Source organism: Taudactylus pleione, unplaced genomic scaffold (assembly GCF_031769625.1).
Source record: "Taudactylus pleione unplaced genomic scaffold, aTauple2 ptg000290l, whole genome shotgun sequence".
Taxonomy (NCBI): domain Eukaryota; kingdom Metazoa; phylum Chordata; class Amphibia; order Anura; family Myobatrachidae; genus Taudactylus; species Taudactylus pleione.
In genome coordinates, this window is record NW_028284692.1 from 7,417,842 (window position 1) to 7,438,839 (window position 20,998).

Consider the following 20,998-nt stretch of genomic DNA (forward strand, 5'->3'; position numbering starts at 1 on the left):
AGTAACGTTGCACAGACACTGAGACACAGTTAGTAACAGGCTTTATACTAGAGGTCTGTGATCCATAGGAAGTTCAGAACATGTGACCCAAAAGGAATCAGGTTTGAAATAATGAGCAATCTAGGAATCCCACAACCTGACAACACCTTGGAAACAGATGATCACTTTAACTCTCTATTCCCTGTATGTGAAGAACGCCAGCAAGCAGGATAGCGCCTCCAGCCACCACAAAGGAACTTTGGAAAAAGTAATCTATCTTTATGTACTGAAATAGTCGCAGTCCTGACACTCGCACTCAGCACTATGGGAGAGATGTCATGACACATTGCGGGAGCCGGGAGGTGGAGTCTCTATTACTTTTAAACCGTATTCTCTCTTGCCATTTTTTATCCCCCTTTTTAAATTTAATCGAGCAATCCTGTAAGCATCAATATCAATTAGTTTAAATGCCCTATCCCTAGTACCAAGTAAGGAGTGGACCTCCCCATTTACCCATGTTTTCATTGGCAGATACCCGTAATCCTTTCATTACGGTCACACTCTCTACACAACAATTTATATAACCAAGTACCAAAGGGGCAAGTAAATCAACATTTACATTCCCTTATTTTGTGATTCATCAATGAACATGTTCCAATTTGTAAATTCGAAAATATCCTGCAATTTCAGCATAGCCCCTTTAGGCCAAACAGTAACTAGGTTATTCGCAGATCTAAGCTCATAGATAGTGTTTTATATGCTGGAGCTAAAACAAAGAGACACGGTTAAAGTTTCCAATATGTGGGTATCTATAAGTCTTATATTCAATATACATGATCCTGCAAATTCTCTCCCTGAGTAGGAGTGGAACATATTGATAACATTTTTGGCAGAACTGACTTCAATTTTGCCCGGTTAAAAAAATCCTATACAACTATGCACATAGAGGGTGTACTGTTTTCCTATGACATTGTGTAAGATATTCAAAGGAGTTTCCACATAAGTTTGTGGTGGAATATAGACTGCAACCACAATCACTGCTGAAATGTCCCTTGGCAAATAAAAGGACCTACACTTAACCAGGGAATATTCCACATCAGCCGAGCAGAAGGAATCAATAAGGTCAGCAACTAAACACCACTTATTAATAACATAATACACAGACCTCCACCTTTGAGTTTAACGGACTCCTCAGTTCTATCTGCTCTAAAAAGGGCCCTATAAGCAAGTGAACAGTAGCAACCGAAATGAAGTTGCTCAGCCAAGTCTCTGTAAAAATCATAACAGAGCAATCCCTAAGAAACTTCTGGCTGGACAGTCTAGTCTGAATTTCATCCAGTTTGTTTGGTAAAGACCGAACATTTGCCACAAACAACGTAGCCACCGGATGTAGCCACCCTTTTGCCACAGTCAATTATGAGACTTTATGCTAATGCTGCTACATAGCCCTTCCCTGGTGTCCATCTGGGCATCTGAATGTGCATGGACTGAGACGCCCACTGCCAGCGTTCGTAGACACTGAAATTCTGCTTGCTGTGTCTCTAGACACACCATCAAAACTTGCACCAGACTTATGGTAATGCTGTCTCTCCCTCTTAGTATGGCCTCCTATGTCATACCACCCAACCGTCCCAATTTCAGCGGGACACTCCCTCTTTTTGAGCACTGTTCCATTGTCCCACCTACGGGCCACAGTGTCCTGCATGTGGAGGGATGTTGGGAGGACACTCTGTCATGCTCATGCATGTGTCATCCACATTGTGCAGGGAGAAGCTGGGGACTGCACAGCAGCTAAAGGAGCACTGGGCAAGCCCCCAGCGTACTGAGAAATGGGGGCATGACACATTGTCATGCTCCCAAACTGTCAAACACCATGGGGATTATAAAACTCATATTTCATTATTTGTCTGTAATTTAAAAATAAATAAAAACTAAAAATTGCTGCATGCAAAGTATTTAAAACATGTGCTGTGGAAGCTCCAAGTTTATACAGATGAAAGAAATTGCCATAGCAATTGTCTTTCAATTAGCCTCTACCTGTAAATCATTAAACAGGTAAGCTTATTTTCTTTTTATTTTATAAAGTTTTAAAGGCATTTTTTAAAATATATTTAATTAATATATTGACATATTTTATTTAAAAAAAAAAACATACTTAGGGGGTGCTTTTCATCCCTGGTGTCCATAGGCCCCCATTATAAAATCACCTCCCATGCCCATCAGAAATAGCCCCAACCCAGTGGAAAAAGATCCCCAGTATTATCACGCCCACCCCCCTAGTAGTAATATACTCCCATGGCAGTATCCTCACCCTCAATAGTCTCCCACTGTTTAGTGCCTCCCTCCCCATGTGTCACTATACATTCATATTCATATATCCTCCTCCCCAAAAAAAAGTTATTGGGGCATGACCCTCCCCCCTACCCAGTGCCAAAAATGTCCCACCCATTATCCCTCGTCCCTCCCCCTTGGCATAGCCCTGCCATTTGCCTTATTGCAGAGTGCAGCAAAGCGTGGGGTAGGGATCTACAGGCGCACACGCAGATATCAGTATACATGTGCTCACACTTTTAGTATAGGCTCATGCGCCCCAGAGTGCCATTCCCACAGCATTCTGGGGCATTATTTTGTGAGTGATGTCGGCGGTCACAGAACACCGCATCTGAGCAGGAGGAGGAATTCCATTTTGCTCATGTGCAGAATGGATTTCCGGAGAAGCACCATTAACGCATGGGATACCTGGTCAGGCAGCGCACTCCTGGCTGTGTTCGCATCTCATGTGTTTGTGCCAGGTAAGGGATTAATGCAAATAATATTGGTGAATCTGTAGGAGAGCTGATAAATGAAGAACAAAGAACATGAAAGATAACGTTATAGGCATGCACATGAAAGGAACAGGCTATATAATAATATCCAAGTGCATGAATATCTCAGTGAGAACTGTTGGATCACTTGTGAGAAAATGGAAGCTGTATCATACCACCCAGCTACTGCCTAGACAAGGCCGTCGCTCATATGTAAGCGACTCTGAGCAAAAAGGAGAATTGTGAGGGAAGCCACAGAGAAGACAACTATCATTTTGTCATTTTGAAGGAGCTACAGGAGCGTAGGTGCACCAGTCAGTCATATCAAGAGCTCTGCATATAACTGGCCCGTATGAAAGGATAGCTAGAAAGAATCTATTGCTGAAGAATAAAACAAATCAAAGGATATCTGGAGCTTGCCAGAAAACATAAATGACCTAGATAAAACGTGGGATAAGGTTTTGTGGTCAGAAGAGACAAAAATGTAGCTTTTTGACCGATGGATGGTGCAATATACAGAGAGATACTGTAAGACAATCTGCCTCAGTCTACTAGAATACTAAACCTTGGGAGGAAATTTACCTTTCAGCAGAACAGTGATCCCAAGCACAAATTCAAAGTATTGCTAGCATAGTTGAACAAGAAAATAGTGAATGTTCTAAAATCAGTGGCGTAACTACAGAGGGTGCAGGGGATGCGCTTGCTATGGGGCCTGGTGGCTTAGGGGGCCCGCCAGCCCAGCAAGCATCTCCCTGCACCCTCTGTAGCTGGAGCAACTGGAAACAATGGTCTCTGAAGTGATCAGAGTCTAAAGACACCTCTGATCGCTTCAGAGGCCAGCGTTCCCAGTAATGCAGTGAGCGGGTGTGCGGGTGACGTGATGACATCACCCGCATCACCCAACATGTGAGGAGGATGCGCGCCTGCTGGATTTAGTTAGATCCAGTCAGCGGTAGGCACAGACGCCAGAGCGAAGCTGGAGCGGCGAGCTCTGATACATGTGAAGACAGGTAAGTACTGCACAACGGATGGGGAACAGCATAAGGGGCATTACCTGGGGTACAGCATAAGGGGCATTATTGGGGGCACAGCATGTGGGACATTACCGGAGGCTAAGCAAAAGGGGCATTACCAGAGGCACAGCATAAGGGGCATTACCAGGGGCACAGCATAAGTGGCATTACCGGGGGCACAGCATAGGGGCATTACAGGGGACACTGCATAAGGGGCACTGTATAAGGGGCACTACTGGGAGCACTGTATAAGGAGCACTACTGGGGGCACTGCATAAGGGGCTTTAATACAGTGGGCATTGCATAAGGGGCTCTAATACAGGGGGCATTGCATAATGGTTACAACTACAGGAAGCATTGCATAATGGGCACAACTACAGGGGGCATTGTATAAGGGGCACTGCATAATGGGCACTACTACAGGTTGTATTGCATAATGAGCACAACTACAGGGGCACTGTATAGGTAGACCTATGGGGGCCCTGAGGAAATTTTGCTATGGGACCCCATACCCCTGGTTACACCCCTGTCTAAAATGGTCAAGTCTAACTGAGAGTCTGGCACTATTTGAAAATTAGAGTCCACAAGCGTCATCCAAACAACCTGAACAAGCTGGAAAAAATCTGCAAGAAAGTATAAGCAAAAGTCACTCACAAACAGTGGGACTGATTCTGAGTTGGGAGTAAAGCAAAAAAGAGCAAGTCATTATGCACCTGGACAAACCATGTGCAATGCAAGGGCCACATATACATTTATTTGTTTGCATGAAGAATAAATACTGGCTGCTTTTGCATGTAGCCCACACATGATGGACAGCTTCCCTGATCTGACTGGAACCGACAATCTAGATCCATCAGGGAATAAGGGAAAAACTTCATGTTAAAAATCCCCGATTTGCCAATCCCGATCATATTTTGGTCGGAATCAGCAAATCAGGGAGATCCACCATGTTGTATTTCACTGACAATCCATCGCTGATGTATGGGGACCTTTACTTGATCTTATCCAAATCAGACTGAGAGCTGTTGCTACAGCAAAGTACTAGACTGCATGAATGCTCATGCAAACAGCATTTTCCAATTTTGTAATATTTAAAATCTGCAGACAAATAATGAATTCTGATTTTGAAAATATACTTTAAGACCATACTAGATCGCATTAAAAATACTGTCTGGAACAGTCTGTGTAATTGGTAATACAGAGAAATTTGTTGCCTTTTTAGGGCATTTAATACTTTTGCGAGCCTCTGGCCTGTACATTATATATCCTGAAATGTACACAAAATATTCTGCATTGTTTTACTCTATCTTATTTCTATAACATAAAACTAAGAAGCAATTTTACCAGGATCATTGATATAAAAGACTTAAATGTGTTAATTGGTTCTTATCACCTATTATATTTTATGTATGTTACTAAATGCTTTTCTACCTTTTTGCAGGGATTTGATGACTTCATTTTTGCATTTTTTGCTGTGGAAATGATTATCAAAATGTTTGCTCTGGGAATATTTGGAAAAAACTGCTATTTGGGAGACACCTGGAATCGTTTAGATTTTTTTATAGTTATCGCAGGGTAAGTGATATTGTTGTTGTTAGCATATTTGTATTACTTCAGTAATGTGCCGTTTTAAAAATACGATTTCTAATGACGTCTTACAGAATTCATAAAATAGAGATTTAATCTGGAATAAATAATTAGCTATTTAAAGTTGTATTGTCTACTTAAAAGAAAGCTATGGTACAGAAAGATCAAATCTCAAACAAACTGAACTTTAATACACACCTTTCCACTAACAAACACATTTATGGAAGAATAAAGTTTATATGCTGGGATATTATGTAGAATCAGTGTGAAATGATGAACGGTAAAGAAGATGGGCAGCATTTTGACACAGTGGTAAGCATAATTGCCTTTCTGCCATATCACCCTGGATTACTTAGTGCTTCCTAAAATTTAACATAGTGAAGATTGAGTTCATTGTTTTCCCTTCTTCCAGGATTCCCCTACACACCCCCCTTACCCCCGCTCTCTCCATTTTCAACATCTTCTGCCCTCTGTATCCACTGACTCACTGTCATTCTTGAGTCTGCTCTTTCTATCACTCTCCAAATTCAAGTCATCTTTTAGTCCTGAATATGACCTTCCTACACTCCAGATGCTACTTAGGGGCCCATTTATCAAAGTTAATTTGAGGTAAATTCCCTGAAAACACCTGTTTTCGGGGGTTTACCTCAAATATTAAGTATCTCCCGGATGTATGAAGGAGAGACCGCAGCAGGTATCTCCGATACCTGCTGTGATCCCTCCATTGCCGCCCGCAGCCGCCCCTCCCCCATAGGTTTCTATAGGGGATACGATGCTGCTAAATGTATCAATATCTGAAGATAGCGTTAGCTGTTGTAGTCTATGGGGACTTACCGCATTTCAGCCGGTGGAGGGATCTCCCAGATCCCTCCGCCGGCAATGGGCGCCGCTCATGTGCAGTCCGCGGGACTGCGCATGTGTAGCAGTCCCGCATGCACTCCGGCCACATCGCAGGGACGGGCTCCTTTTCGGAGCCCGTCTCCCTGCATGTGCCAGATCATACATTCAGCCGGTATGATCGCATTTTGCAATGCGTTCATGGGCGGTACTGGATGCCCTGATCGCATTGCAAAATGCGATCATTAATAAATGGGCCCCTAAAACTCTTATCCATGCACTCATCATCTCCCTTATTTACAACTCTATGGTAATTCTCCAATCTATCCTCAATACTCCTGATCATCTCCTTTTCCGCACGGCATCTGCCGCCACCTCTGCATCCTCCTACATAGGTTATCTATCCCCTTAAGAATCCAGTTGACATTTCTCACCCTTACTTATAGAGCCCTTAATCTCCTACCCACCTAATCTCTAATCTCATCTCTGTCTATACTCCCCCCCCCCTTTTTTTCCTCTATTCCTCCGACAGCCACTTCCCCCTACTTTGGTCACTTCCTTCCAATCCCGCCTCCCTTTCCATGGAATACATTCCCTCGCCAAGTACAACTTTCCTTCACTCAATCTTAATAAGTTCCCTGAAGACACAACTTTTCACAAAAGACTAACAGCCCTCCTCTTAACTCCTATCATTCCCTCCTCCCTACCTTGTCTCCTTCCCAGTTCGTCCTCCCAAGGGCGACAAATGCACCCCTGTGTGACTGCTGGTGCCACTCCGCAGTGCCAGAAAAGCTATTTTGTAAAAAAAAATTAGGGGGTGTGCTCTTGGCGACCCTATACCCTGCAACTGTTTATCATCCTCTTAAAATGTAAACTCCCGGACAGGGTCCTCTACCCTCTTGTTTCTTACCAGTGCACCTTGTATTTGTCTCCTTTTCCCTTTAAGTGATTCTGGCACTGTCTACTAGCCCATACTATGGGTAGAGGATCATTGAGAATTGTTGTGTCTTCCCCTGCAACTCACCACTGCCTGCTTCTTCCAGCTACAGCGAGTTGCACTACCTTTCCTCTGCTCTCAGTTCTTGTCTGTGGTTATATTGCAAATTTGCAATACTTGAATTTACTGTGTGCATTGCACTGTTCAATGTTGTTCATGTATGTACTGTATTGGTTTTCATGTAACCTCTTGCCCAGTGCTGCATGCATCTTGTTGTGCCTAACAAATAAAAGTGCTGCCTGAAAGCAATGGCGATAAGGACCCTATTGTAATTTTTAGGCAATATAGAGCCTTTCCACGTTATGACAGGTACCTAGCTGTCACTTTGTTAATAAAATGTGGCTTATCATACTAATATTGGAATAGTAAGGCCTAACTTACTGTCTTACCTTACCATCTTGGGGAATATGCGTATGTGCACTGATACCATACTTGCCAACTCTCCCTCATTGTCAGGGAGACTCCCTGAAATAGCAGCAATCTCCCTGTCTCCCTGAAGAGTCTACCAATCTCCCTCATTTCACCTTACCCCCATTATGTAGCTGTTGTATAAAAGAAAAAACAGAGATATATGCATTTAAATGGGATCATTAGTATAATTTCCCTGCATTGGTTATAAGGCACAATGATCCCTATGGTTACATGTATTTTCTGAGAAGTATCAGTGTGTTTTCATCAACAAGTAGATCTTACTAACTGCTTTGGGGCACATTTATATGTGGAAGTAAATCAATTTTATGACACGCCTCTCAGATGTAGCAGTACACGCCCACTTTACCGCTGCGCTCATAGGTGCTGCTTTCACAATCTCCCTGAAATGCTTTTCCAAAAGTAGGCAAGTATGACTGATACTGAAACATACCTCCCAACCAGGGGCGTAGGTAGGGCGGTTCCAGTGGAGCGCATGCTCGAGTTGGCAAAAATGACAGAGAGCGCCGCACACTTTACACGCTGGCTGAGCTCTGACTCCGGCAGCTGAGCTGTCTAATACAGCGCTTTTCAACCGCTGTGTCGGTCAGTTATACTATGGGCCCGGGCAGCGCTGGGCTCTTTTGTGAAGCTCAGGCATGCCCCGGTCGTGACCTTTTCAGATGGTTGCTGCTATTTCCTAGTTGGAGAAAGGACCTCTGTGACGTATCCACCACGTGACCGCTGCAGGAGGCTGGACCGCTCCTGCGTTACCATCCACTAGGACATAGAGGGGGAATAAATATTTGTGGCGAGCGCAGCGAGCCACCGTGCCCGAATCGTGGCGAGCCCGCGAGGGGACACTTTTGGTCCCCGTTAGCATCCCCGCCCCTCCCCCTTTCAGGCCGGGTCACGTGGGTGTGACGTCACAGGTCCATCTGCGCTGTATAGTCTAGTCCTAACCCTTTTCAGACGCGGAGCGTGACATCATATTTCATGCCTGCCAGCCCCAGCCAGCCAGACGCCTATCCGCCCGCTGAGCAAGAGCAACTCCAGCCAGAGTGACAAGACAGGGACAGCAGTCAGCTTTCCCAGCTACGGACAGGTAGGGGCCAATGAATGTAATTTTATTTTTCTCTGTGGGGAGCAATGTGTATTTTTTTCTCTGGGGGCCAATGTGTGTGTGTGTTTTTTTTTATGTGGGAACCAATATGTATGTATTTTCATAGGTCACACAGCCGCACTGCTGGATAGTGTGCCTTGGCAACTTCAACATGTTGTGTAGGGTGCCTCAAGTTAAAAATCACTTGTCTAATAGCTAGCAGCCTACCGGGTGCCAGCTCCAGAGGGGAACACTCTTCCGTCTTCGGCCGCGTTGTGTGTGTGACGTCATGACATCACACACTAGCGTATAATGTCACACACAGGGACAGAGGAGCCAGGACATGCCCAGAAAGAAAGGAAGTGCATCGTGCTGGCTGCACCTGTTTGCTATTTAGATGGATTGACACTAACAGTACAATTGTTGTGCACAGGGCACTTTATCAGGGGCGTCGGAAATGATTCATGTTGAGGGGAGCCTGCTACAATCAGTGAGGGGGAAGGGACACATATAACAAGTCAGTGGCTGAGGCGTTTTGTAGGGGACGGAGCCTGCTACAATCAGTTAGGGGGGTGTGAGTACGGGGCACAGATATATATTGTGGTCAGTGAGTGAGGGGTGTAAAAATGTGTATAAGAGAGGATGGGGATATGGCGCTAACAGTGATGGAGGGGGGACACCGATATATAATGCAGTCAGTGAGTAAGGTGGGTGTAATGAGTATAAAAGTACAAAATATAATGATATGAATTTTCTCCTGCTATTGCCATACTGAAATAGCATTAGCAGAAGAAGGATTGCAGCTGTACTTGTACAGATAGTGCTTTCTTCCATATGATAGATAGACTTGTTAGGGAGAATACAAGAGCATTTTGACATAAGAAACACAGCAACTGCACTCCTCTTCTCAGTTAACCAGAACAAGAGCCTGCATCAAAGCAATAAATAGATATATGTATTAAAACAGGGGTTCCAGTCAATAGATCTACACTAAAAATGTCTAGATTGACAGCAAATGGTAGACAGTCAATAGGTAGACAGGGACAAAAGGTTAACACACAAAAGGTCGACATGGATGAAAATAGACTGGTACAAATGGTAGACAGGTCAAAAGGTCGACATTGAAATGGATGATCAAAAAAATGGTCGACTCATGGTTTCTTTGTAAGGGTTAGGCATTTACCGTAGTGTTAGGGTTAAACTCTAGCAGGGACGGTTAGGGTAAGGCATTTACCCTTACGGTTAGGGGTGGGCAGTGGCATCAGGAGGGAGGGTTAGTGTTATCTCCAAGGGCAGGGTTAGGGCTAGGGTGAAGATTAGGGTTAAATAAGAATAAAAACGTGTTGATCATTTTTGTGTCACCAATTTTTGTGTCAACCTTTTGACCATGGCGACCATTTGTACCTGTCTATCTTCGTCTATGTCAACCTTTTGTGTGTCGACCTTTTGTCATTTGTTGACCTTTTGTCCCTATCTAACTATTGACTGTCTACCAGTTGGGGTCTATCTAGACATTGCCCATCTTTTTAATGTAGATCTTTTATACCAAACTCTTAATACAGAGAAATATATGAACTGTTTAATTTAATGGGCCTTCTCCCAATCATTTCTAACTATGCAACTGTACAAAAAGAAATATATCACAATTATTTATTTTTCAGATACAGGAGCCTATTCATCAAATGATAAATGGCCCGGTAACCATGCGGAAACGCTAGTTTCCGCATATTTAAGTTACCGGGCCATTCATCATGAGGGGTCCGATAGGACCCCTTTGGCATTCAGCAAGGATTTGTTGCCGAGAACAAGCGCCATCTTCAGACGGCGCTTGTTCTCGGATCCCCGCTCCTTCTTATGGGAAGGAGTTCCGAGCAGTGGTGTAACTAGGGCAGGGCCGCCGGGGCTCATGCCCTGGGTGCCAAGGGACCGTCGGCGCGGGTCACCGCAGGCCACGGTACCGGCGAGTCCTAGTTAGCTAGTGTAGTTCAGACCACAGTGAGTGCAGTTGCACTACACATTTACACACACATCGCCGCCAGCAATGTGTGTTTCAGCAGCCAATGAGAGTCAGACAGACTCTCATTGGCTGCTGCTGCGCCCACTGCAAGAGCTGGGCTGGAGCTCACTCATGAGCTCCGCCTTCCGGCTCCTTCGGTGGGTGACGGGAGAGACGTCATGACGTCTCTCCCATAATTCAGAGCGCGCCTGCCAGGGAGGACTGACGTGAGTACGGCGGCGGGAGCAGAAGCCGGAGCTGGAGCGGGGATTCAGGTAAGTTTTTTGGTTTTTTTAACCTGTGTGTATTTGTCTGCACTATTCAGGGCACTGCATCGGGGGGGGGACCCTCTACTGGGGACTACCACTGGGGGAGGACTACTACTGGGGGCACTGCATCGGGGGGGGGACATCTACTGGGGTGGACTACTACTGCGGGCACTGTATCGGGGGGACCACTGCTGGGGGCACTACTGGGGGGCCTCTACTGGGGGCACTACTGGGGGGGCTACTACTGTAGCACTGCATCAGGGGGGCCACTACTGGGGGCACTGCATAGGGGGGGACTACTACTGGGGGCACTACATAGGGGGGACCACTACTGAGGGCACTGCATGGGGGGGCTACTATTGGGGGCACTATATAAGGAGCTTACTACTGGGGACAGAAGGGGCACTGCAGTGGGGCGACCATTACTGGGGGCACTGAATAGGGAGGACCACTACAGGGGGCACTGTATATGAGGCACTGGATAGGGGACCACTACTGGGGGTACTGTATAAGGGGAACTAATGGGGGGCTGCATCTGGGGGACCACGACAGGGGGGTACTGTATAAGGGGCACTACTGGGGGCCTGCGTAAGGGGGACCACTACTGGGGGCAATGCATAGGGGTGACTGTATAAGTTTCACTGCGTTAAGGTGCATATGAAATGGAAAGGAATGTTCAGAGTGACCAGAAAGGGGTGTGTGTCATGTTGACACGCCCCATTTTTAAGTGGGAACGCTCCTTTTGACCATGCCCATAGGGGGGGAGCCTTAATTTTTAAATTTGCCCTGGGCTCCAAATACCCTAGTTACGCCACTGGTTACGGGAAAGCAAAGAGGAATCCGAGCGGATCCCTCCGCTGCCTCCTCACCAGCTCCCCAATGATGAATTGCTCTGTTGTCACTTTGCCCCCGCTGCGAGTTGGATACTTAAGTATTCCTCACAGCGAGTTCAAAACTTCATCATCGGAGGCCATACGGCCTTCGATGATGAATAGGCCCCTCAGAAAAAAACATATTAGAATCAGAAGGTTAGTTGAAGATTAAAAAGGATTAAAAAAATTGTGTATAGACTCTGGACTGATGGCTCTGATATTACTTATAGAGCTGAATTGATGAAATAGGGAAATAAAATAAGCAATTCAACATTGAGTTTTACATTTATAACCCCAGTTTGGCACGTATCCCACCACTAACACTTATAACTGTTTTAGGGCCTGATTCAGAGCCAGACGGTCGTTCCAAAAAAGGGGCCGGCTATTTAAATTGAGCGCTCGCTCTTTGCGGTTTGTTGACGCCTCTATGTCTGAGCGAGCAAACGAAAAATGCGCTCGCTATTTTGTAAAGACGCCCCTTTGCCGTTCGCAACACACGTCATCTCCGGTATTTATTAGATTAATCGGGTACATCGAAAGGCATCTGAACTCGCAGTGCTTGTGGTAGGTTTTTCTTACCGCTATCACTGCGAGCAGTTCTGACTAAAAGACAACCAAGTGACGTGGTCGATGACGCTCCTTTACTAATTATGCACTCCCATTAAACGCCCTTTTGACCGTTTGGCACGCCTGCGTTCGTATCTCCACTCCCCCGTTTTCAAGCACCTTCCCCAAACGGTACATTCTGTCAATGACATTAGCAGCCCCTCACTGTTTTGCGAGCGCACGATTTTCGACCGCAATGACTGGTTTGCGCATGCGCATTACGACCCATACGCATGCGCAGTTGTGTGAACATCGCTCAGAGAGAACGAGCGGCCACTTACGAGCGGCTCTGAATTAGGCCCTTAGTGTTATCATTTTGACATACAGGGCATGATGTAATAGAGATTGAGCTCGCAAGGTCTTCATTATTTTTGAATCAGCGGCATAGCCAGGGGGGTGGGGTGCAGGGGGAGCAGCCTTGCTGAAAAAATCTTGAAAACAGTTCCTATCTGAAAGGGGTGCCAGTCAGTGTATGGCCGATGGAGGCTCTCTAATATGTTTTTTATTTTGGGAGCCGAGGAGTGGTTACCGGAGAGTGGCTGGCCGCCATCTATGTGATGCACATGGGTGATGCTCCTCTTCCCCTCACCTTGTAATGGCGGGTTTAGCCTATTACTGCAAAGCACAGCCCATGTCTCCTCTCTGTTTGTCTCTGCTATTCATGTTGCACAGGAGCTGTTACCCACAGTTGGAAGAAGTGTTTTCTTCATGTTCCAATGACAATGGTGCACGCAAAAGAGATATCAGATCAGCAACAGTTAAGTAGTTAAGTGGCACTGGGGATAGGGGGGGATTTGAGGATAGTGGAGTATTGTGTATAGTTTAAGGAGGGTTGGGTACGGGATCTCGGTGGTTGGTATCCCGGCAGTAAAAATACCGACAGCGCCATCCCGAAAGTCAGAATCCCAACCCAATTAGGTAAGTGTCCTAGCCCCTAAACCTAACCCTCCCCCTAACACTAATACTTACCGTCAGGATGCCAGCGGTCGGGATTCTGGTGCCGGGATTAAAAACTGCTGTCAGGATTCTGGTGATGGTATTCTGAGCGCCGGCATCCCGACCGCCGGGGTTGTAACTACATCCCGTTTAAGGAAGTTAATAAGTATAATTAGTAAGTTTTAAGTGAGTTTTCTTATGAGGGTGAAGGGTAATGGATTATGGGCCTCATTCAGAGCCGGTCGCAAGCGCTGAGCGCTCGCAAGCGGGTCGGTGTTTAGGCCCTGCCCACGCGCAGCGGCCGCTCTGCGCATGCGCGAGCCCCGGAGCAATAGAGAAATTCTCTCACTCCGGAGCTCACTACAAACTACAAAAGGGGCGGCTGTCGATGTTGATCGACAGCTCGACCCATTTTGTAGGCGTGGTGGGGGAGTGGTTTCACAAACGGTGGCGTTCCTTAACGCCTGCTGTTTTGTTTTTTGGCCGCACTGACATCAGCAGTGATGTCAGTGGGAAGCTTCCTGCTCGATCAGAGCAGGAAGCTCCCTGGGGCTTGCGGTTGCCGAGACCCAACCTTAGGGTCTCGTCGCAAACCCCGATGGTCGTGATGGTCTTGACTATCGCGACCATCAACCTGGTCGGTCGCTAAATCTGTGGGTGGTAACCCACAGCTTAGCTAGCGACCAGGAGGCCGCACTTGAAAAGTCAAGCGGCCGCCCTCATTCAGAGCGAGCGCTCACTTCTTGCGACCGCCTCTGAATGAGGGCCAATGTTCTCTGTATCATGTGGCAGTCACAAAATGTGCTTTGTTTTGTATTGCAGTCATAAAAACTCTCTCTGTATTGTATGGCAGTAACTGCAATGCTTTGTGTACGGTATGGCGTTCAGTGGAGGCTCTGTTTACTGTATGGACATTACTGAGTTCTAACTCTGACTATGTTGCTTTATACTGTTTCTGTATGGTATAGAAACATAGAATTTCACGGCAGATAAGAACCACTTGGCCCATCTAGTCTGCCCTGTGTATGTGTATGGGGGTATTAAAATAATGTTAGGGGGGACTATTGATGAAATTTGGATGCAAATAATGTATTTAGATGTTGATATTTGAATTTTGGAACACCTGGTCCTGGGGCACCTATTTTACCAACTTCACTCCCCCTCATGTCAAAAAAGCTGTCTATGCCACTGTTTTGAATATTTTAATCATAAGTGAGGCTTTAAACAGAAATACTCCATTAAGACACAAAAAATCCACACATTTATCAATAACAGGCATGAAAAGAACAGACACTTTTATCATTACATTTTGCCTGCCAAAAGGATGTATGGCTTTAACAGTTGCAACGGGAAGAAACACATTGAAGAATAAAAAAAAATATTCATTGACAACTGAATTATAGCTCTGATTTCCTGTTAATTTACTGTGTTTACGTAGTGTTAGCAGGCCCATGTGTTTCTGGCGGTGACTCTGCCAGGTAGACAACTGCAATGGGATTTTTTCAAAATTACTATACTAGTGAGTCCCTAGGTTTTTGTACTCATTGGTTAGTTTGTCATCATGGCTATTGTTTTTATTTTTAGGCAAATTATTAATGTAATTTTACACAAAATACAGTGCATGCTGTCTAACACATATTATTAATAATAATAATTAAAATCTGCAGTAATACCATGCCAAGAGGTCAGGTATGCAGCTGGGACAGAGAGAACCTGAATAGTTAGAGACAGTAGGTAACAGTAGTGGTAGAGAGTATTGGTCCCAGCAAGAAGAGTGCCCCAATGCTCAGACTGTTTGCATTACAAAGTGAGAATAGCATACTGTATCTTCTTATTCCGTGACTGTTTCCAATGAATCCATCACAGGGAAACTATGATCTTACCATATTGCTCCCTGAGGTGCCTTCTTTAATTGTATAGTTCTAATTTCTTGTAAGTCATACTGTATTTAATCTTTTCTTTAGCATATCCTAAACTATTAGCGACATGCATCATTAGCTGGCATTAGCTATTGTAGCCTATTGGCTACAATATCACATGATCATCCAATAATGACCTCTAGAGCATGTTCATCCTGATGGGAGCGAATGCGCACTACATCAACTGGGTCATAAACCTGGAAGTCGTAGCATTGCTGGGACAGCTGATTATCGCAGCGCTGTCCAAGCAAAAAGAAGGATGAAGAATACTGCCTGTCCTTCCAGCAAGTAAGTGGTCGATGATGGACGCTAAGGATCACAATTATAATTAATACATCTTGTCCTTAGTCAGTATACACAAGCAGTTTGGGGAGGGGGGGAGGTTGGTTTGAAAGTGATGGAAGAAAGTTAGGGAAGTTAGGGAAGAAAGAATAGTGGGGGGCAGAGAGGGGGTGAGGAGAAAGAAGGAGAGGTTGGAGACAGAGAAAATAATTAATAATAGCTAGACAAAGTCTAGCATTACAGCTAATAATCTTCAGTAAACAATTAGCAATCCATTTTGATTAATCTAGTGCATACCTACTGACTTTGCTGCCTCCTCTTCCGAGAGGTCAGCAGAGAGGGGACTGGGAAAGTGGGTGGTGCATGGGACGTGGTGGCACAATCTCGTCATTGTGCCCCCCGTCCTGTTGTACAGTTCAGAGAAAACAGACATTGTGCAAGTGGAAGGGGAGCTGCGGGGGGTGTGGGCGGTGGAGGAGGGTGCGGGAGACTTGCCTACTTTTCCAGTAGGCAAGGACCTATTATTTCTTTGAAGAGACCATGAGAGGAGTTTCTGTTTGAGAATCTGACTTAAAACTAAAAGAGTGAGGGAAACATACTTTGTTTTTATAGAGATATAATATAGAGACAGGGTCGGACTGGCCCACTGGGGTACAGGGGAAACTCCCGGTGGGCCCCACTGCCTGAGGGCTCTACCTTCTTTTCTAATGTCAGGTTTCAGACAGTGCACTGAAATTATACATTGTTATTTTATTACAGGGTCAGTTACCTGGTAGATAATGAACAGACCATGCACTGTAACATCCATGTTTACTGAAGGTTATGTCCTCTAAGCTCTGCGGTGGCTGGCCACAACCTTTAAACATGGGCCCCTAACATTGCTTTCCACCGGTGGGCCCTTCATGCCCCAGTCCAACACTGTATAGAGGGAAAGCTTACTATTTAGTTAGAGCTGGACAGGCATAGTATTTGTTTTATTATATTTTGTGTTATGTTGCCTTTCATCATGAAAAAACTGTGAGTCGTGTTGCAACGCATCTGCTGTACTGAGGGCCTTATTCAGCAGTGCACGCTAGTGCACTGCTGAACGCAGATTCCTGATGATCGGGATTCTGCGCAGGCGCTTGACCTATTCTGCACATGTGCAGAACGGGTCTGTGATCCCGCACGTAGCCTGGCACTGAACTGTCATGGGTCACCTTAGCTGGCCGATGATCCGCAGAGTATCCAATGCTGCGTTGGCCAACGCAGCTCATATACGTAATGCAGCAGGAGGCGTGAAGCCTCCTGCTGCATTACCATATCTGCAGAGACGGATTTGCAAAGCTGCTTGCATGCAGCTTTGCAATTCCGTCCGTAGCTGAATAAGGTCCTGGAATTTTACTTTGTGGTGGTTGTCAGTGGTACCCACACTTTCTTGAATCATTGGACCTCATTCAGAGCCACTCACAAAAGGCGAGCGCTCACTCTGAATGACGGCGGACGCTTTTTTTTTAATAACCCGGCCTCCTGGCTGCTCGCTAAGCTGTGGGTGACCACCCACAGCTTTTACAAGCGGTCAGGTGATGGTCGCGACCATCGGGCTTGCGACGAGACCCTTGTGGTAGGGTCTTGTCTGCCGCAAGCCACAGTGAGCTTCCTGCTCTAATAGAGCAGGAAGCTCACTACTGACATCACGAGTGATGTCAGTAGGGCCGCCCACAAATGGCAGGTGTTCCTTCTGGAATGCCTCCGTTTGTCCAGCCACCCACCCTCCCCACCTACAAAATGGGACGAGCTGTCGATCAACATCGACAGTCGCCCTGTTTGTAGCAAGCCCCGGAGCAAGTGAATTTCTCTCTCGCTACGGGGATTGCGCACACGCGTGGCACGCGTGGTGCGTGGGCAGTGCCCTACCATCGACCCGCTTACGAGAGCATAGCGCTTGCGAGCGGGTCTGAATGAGGGCCATAGTGCGCTATAGTATAAGCATTTTTTCATGGCACTCCTAGGCCAAAAGTTTCTTCAGTTAGACATTTAGCTGAAATGAGACTGCTGTATCACACCTGAACCAGATCCTAGAACTAGCCCTTGACTCCATCAAGGGCTAGTTCTAGCCCAGCTACCCATCACACTCCACGTAGACTTAGACATCAACCGTGGCATTCCAAAAAGACACCTACAAAAACTGTCACATAAAGTAGAACGTCAGTGGCATAAATCTCGTACTCCAAGTGACTTCCTCACATATAAGACTATCTACCACTCTTATCGTAATGCACTAGATACCGCCAAACAACATATTTCTAATCTATCATCTCTGCCCAAGCCGCTAACCTAAAGCGACTTTTGAATTTAAACCACTTCTTGCCCCTCCCTCACCCAAACCACCTGCTACTATCAGTGCACAAGATCTTGCATCCTATTTCAAGGACAAGATTGATAATATCTGAAAAGAAATGGTGGGCACTTCCTCAGCCAGTGACCTCCTCAATTCCCTACCTGAACCCGATGGCACATTCTCTTCATTTGACCCCACTAATGAAGATGAAGTATCTACACTCTTCTCATTCTCCTACTCTACTACCTCTCCTCTTGATCCTATTCCCTCACAAGTCTCCTGTGCTCATCCCACCCTTAACTAAAATCTGTAATCTCTCCTTCTCTACTGGTATCTTTCCATCACTGTTCAAGTATGCAGTGATCACTCCCATTTTGAAAAAATAAATTCTGACCATAACTCTCTCTCAAGTATCTCCCAGCTCCCTTGCCCCTCCAAGCTACTGGAGAGACTTGCCTACAATCGCCTCACACACTGTCTTAACACCCACAACTTATTGGACCCACTTCAGTCATGCTTTCGTTCCCAACACTCCACAGAGACAGCATTGACTAAGGTAGTAAATGATCTGGTCACTGCCAAGGCTAAAGGACATTCCTCACTTCTAATTCTTCTAGATCTCTCTGCTGCTTTTGACACTGTTGACCACTCTCTTCTCTTAGAAACATTACAATCCGTAGGTCTTCAAGACACAGTCCTTTTTTGGTTCTCATGCTACCTATCTAATCACTCTTACACTGTTCGCTATTCTGATTCTACCTCCACTTTTCTACCTCTATCAGTTGGAGTACCGGAAGGCTCAGTCTTAGGTCCTCTGCTTTTTATACCACCTCTCTTGGCAAACTAATCAGCCCTTTTGGTTTTCAGTATCATTTGTATATGGACGATACTCAAATCTACCTATCTTCCCCAGATTTGTCACCATCTGTGGTGGTCCGTTACCCTGAATGTCTCTCTGCCATTTCATCTTGGATGGCATCTCGCCACCTCAAACTTAATATAACCAAATCAGAATTAATTATATTTCCACCGGCCAGTAGTAGTTACCAACCTGATATCTCTATCACTGTTGACAACTCGACAATCAACCCCACCCCACAAGCTTGTTGCCTTGGTGTCATCCTTGACTCTGAACTGTCCTTTGTTCCCCACATTCAATCTGTCTCAAAACCTGTTACATACATCTAAAAAACATAGCCAAATATGACGATATCTTACACAAGACACTGCAAAAACTCTAATCCATGCACTCATTATTTCCCTCATAGACTATTGCAATAGCCTCCTTACTGGTCTTCCCAAAAACAGACTCTTGCCGCTACAATCCATTATGAATGCAGCTGTGAGGCTGATCTTTCTCACTAAATGTTCATTGTCTGCCTATCCACTCTGTCAGTTCCTCCATTGGCTACCGGTCTTCTATTGTATTCAATATAAATACATACACTTACACATAAAGCTATTAACCAAACCACACCAACATACATCTCTTCACTCATCTCAAAATATCTCCCAACCCAACCTCTCCGCTCAGCACAAGATCTGCATCTCTCATCCCCACGCATTACTCCCATTCACAGTTATAGGACTTTTTTCGGGCTGCACCCACCCTGTGGAATGACCCTCCCACACACAATAAGACTTTCTGCTAGTCTCAAAACATTCAAGCGTTCCCTGAAAACTCACCTTGTCAGACAAGTTTATAAGATTCTAGAGTCTCCCACATAACCTTCATAGTTTCCATATCTAATTACATCACCTCTCACAGTCCACACATAACCTCACACATAGTCGTTCGTTCACATCCTCCTGACCCTAGGCCAACTTTCCAGTGTAACTGGATCATACCTCTGCAATCTGGCTGGACCAAAATGCAATATATAGCACCTATCCTTGTGTATCAACACCTATTTCCCTATAGATTGTAAGCTTGCGAGCAGGGCCCTCTTACCTATATGTCTGTCTCTTACAACCTAGTCTTGTTCTATTCATGTTGTTTCAAATTGTAAAGTGCAACGGAATATGCTACTGTTAATAAATAAAATGATTAAATTCAGTAAAATTGCGCTTACCTATATTTAGGTTCAGTTATTTTGTGGCGGATACGGTTGTGTTTCTGTTAGTTCACAGACTTTATGATATGCAGACACTAGCGCTGGTTTTGCCTATCACAATGATCTTAAATAATTTTATTTAGTACTGGGCACAAACTCATGGCTTGGCGCCTCCCTTATACTCTGGACACTAAGGGCCTGCTTCAGAGCCGGACGCTATTTGCGCTCGCTCATTCAGAAAAAGGGGCCGGCTATTTAAATACAGCGCTCGATCTTTGCGGTCTGTTGACGCCTCTATGTCTGAGCGAGCGAACGAAACATGCGCTCGCTATTTTGAAAAGACGCCCCCTGGCCGCTCGCATCATACGTCATCTCCGCTATTTATTAGTTTAATTGAGTACATCGAAAGGCGTCTGAACTGCTCGCAGTGCTTGTGGTTGGATTTTCCTACCGCAATCATGCGAACAGTTCAGGCTAAGAGACAACCAAGTGACGTGGCCGATGACGCTGCTTTGTTAATTATGCACACCCTTAAAACGCCCGTTTTGACCGTTTGGCACGCCTGCGTTCGGATCTCCACTCCCTGTTTTTAAGCACCTTCCCCTGTTACCACCCACAAACGCCTCATCCTGTCACTCAAATTAGCAGGCACTGGCAATTTTGCGAACACACGTTTTCCGACCGCACTGACTGGTTGGCGCATGCACATTACGACCCATGCGCAGATGTGCGAACATCGCTCGGAGCGAAGGAGCGGCCGCTTACGAGCGGCTCTGAATCAGGCCCTAAGACCCAGATCCACCAGAGGCGCGACCACCGACCAGCCAAATGCACTACTGCTCATGCACGGTTTTCCACACTTTTACTTATCTCCAGCGTCCCAAAGTGAAGGACATGCCCCTGAGAGTCTCCTGTAACGGAGTTTGTTTGCCACAAGGCCCCATTATGGCACTGTGTCACCACTCTTATATTTTATATACATCCCAATGCCACCACTGTATGTGTGTGTGCATATAG

General features: G+C 45.6%; 1 protein-coding gene across 6 annotated transcripts in view; it reads left to right on the forward strand.

Moving 5' to 3' along the window:
• The window catches only part of CACNA1G (calcium voltage-gated channel subunit alpha1 G), a 236,304-nt gene that overhangs the window by 13,141 nt on the left and 202,165 nt on the right, over window positions 1-20,998 (forward strand). For all 6 annotated transcript variants that reach the window (XM_088482620.1, XM_088482626.1, XM_088482622.1 and 3 more), the window contains exon 2: window positions 5,238-5,371. In XM_088482620.1, coding sequence (XP_088338746.1) covers window positions 5,238-5,371 — 134 coding nt within the window. The remainder of the gene's footprint in view (window positions 1-5,237; window positions 5,372-20,998) is intronic.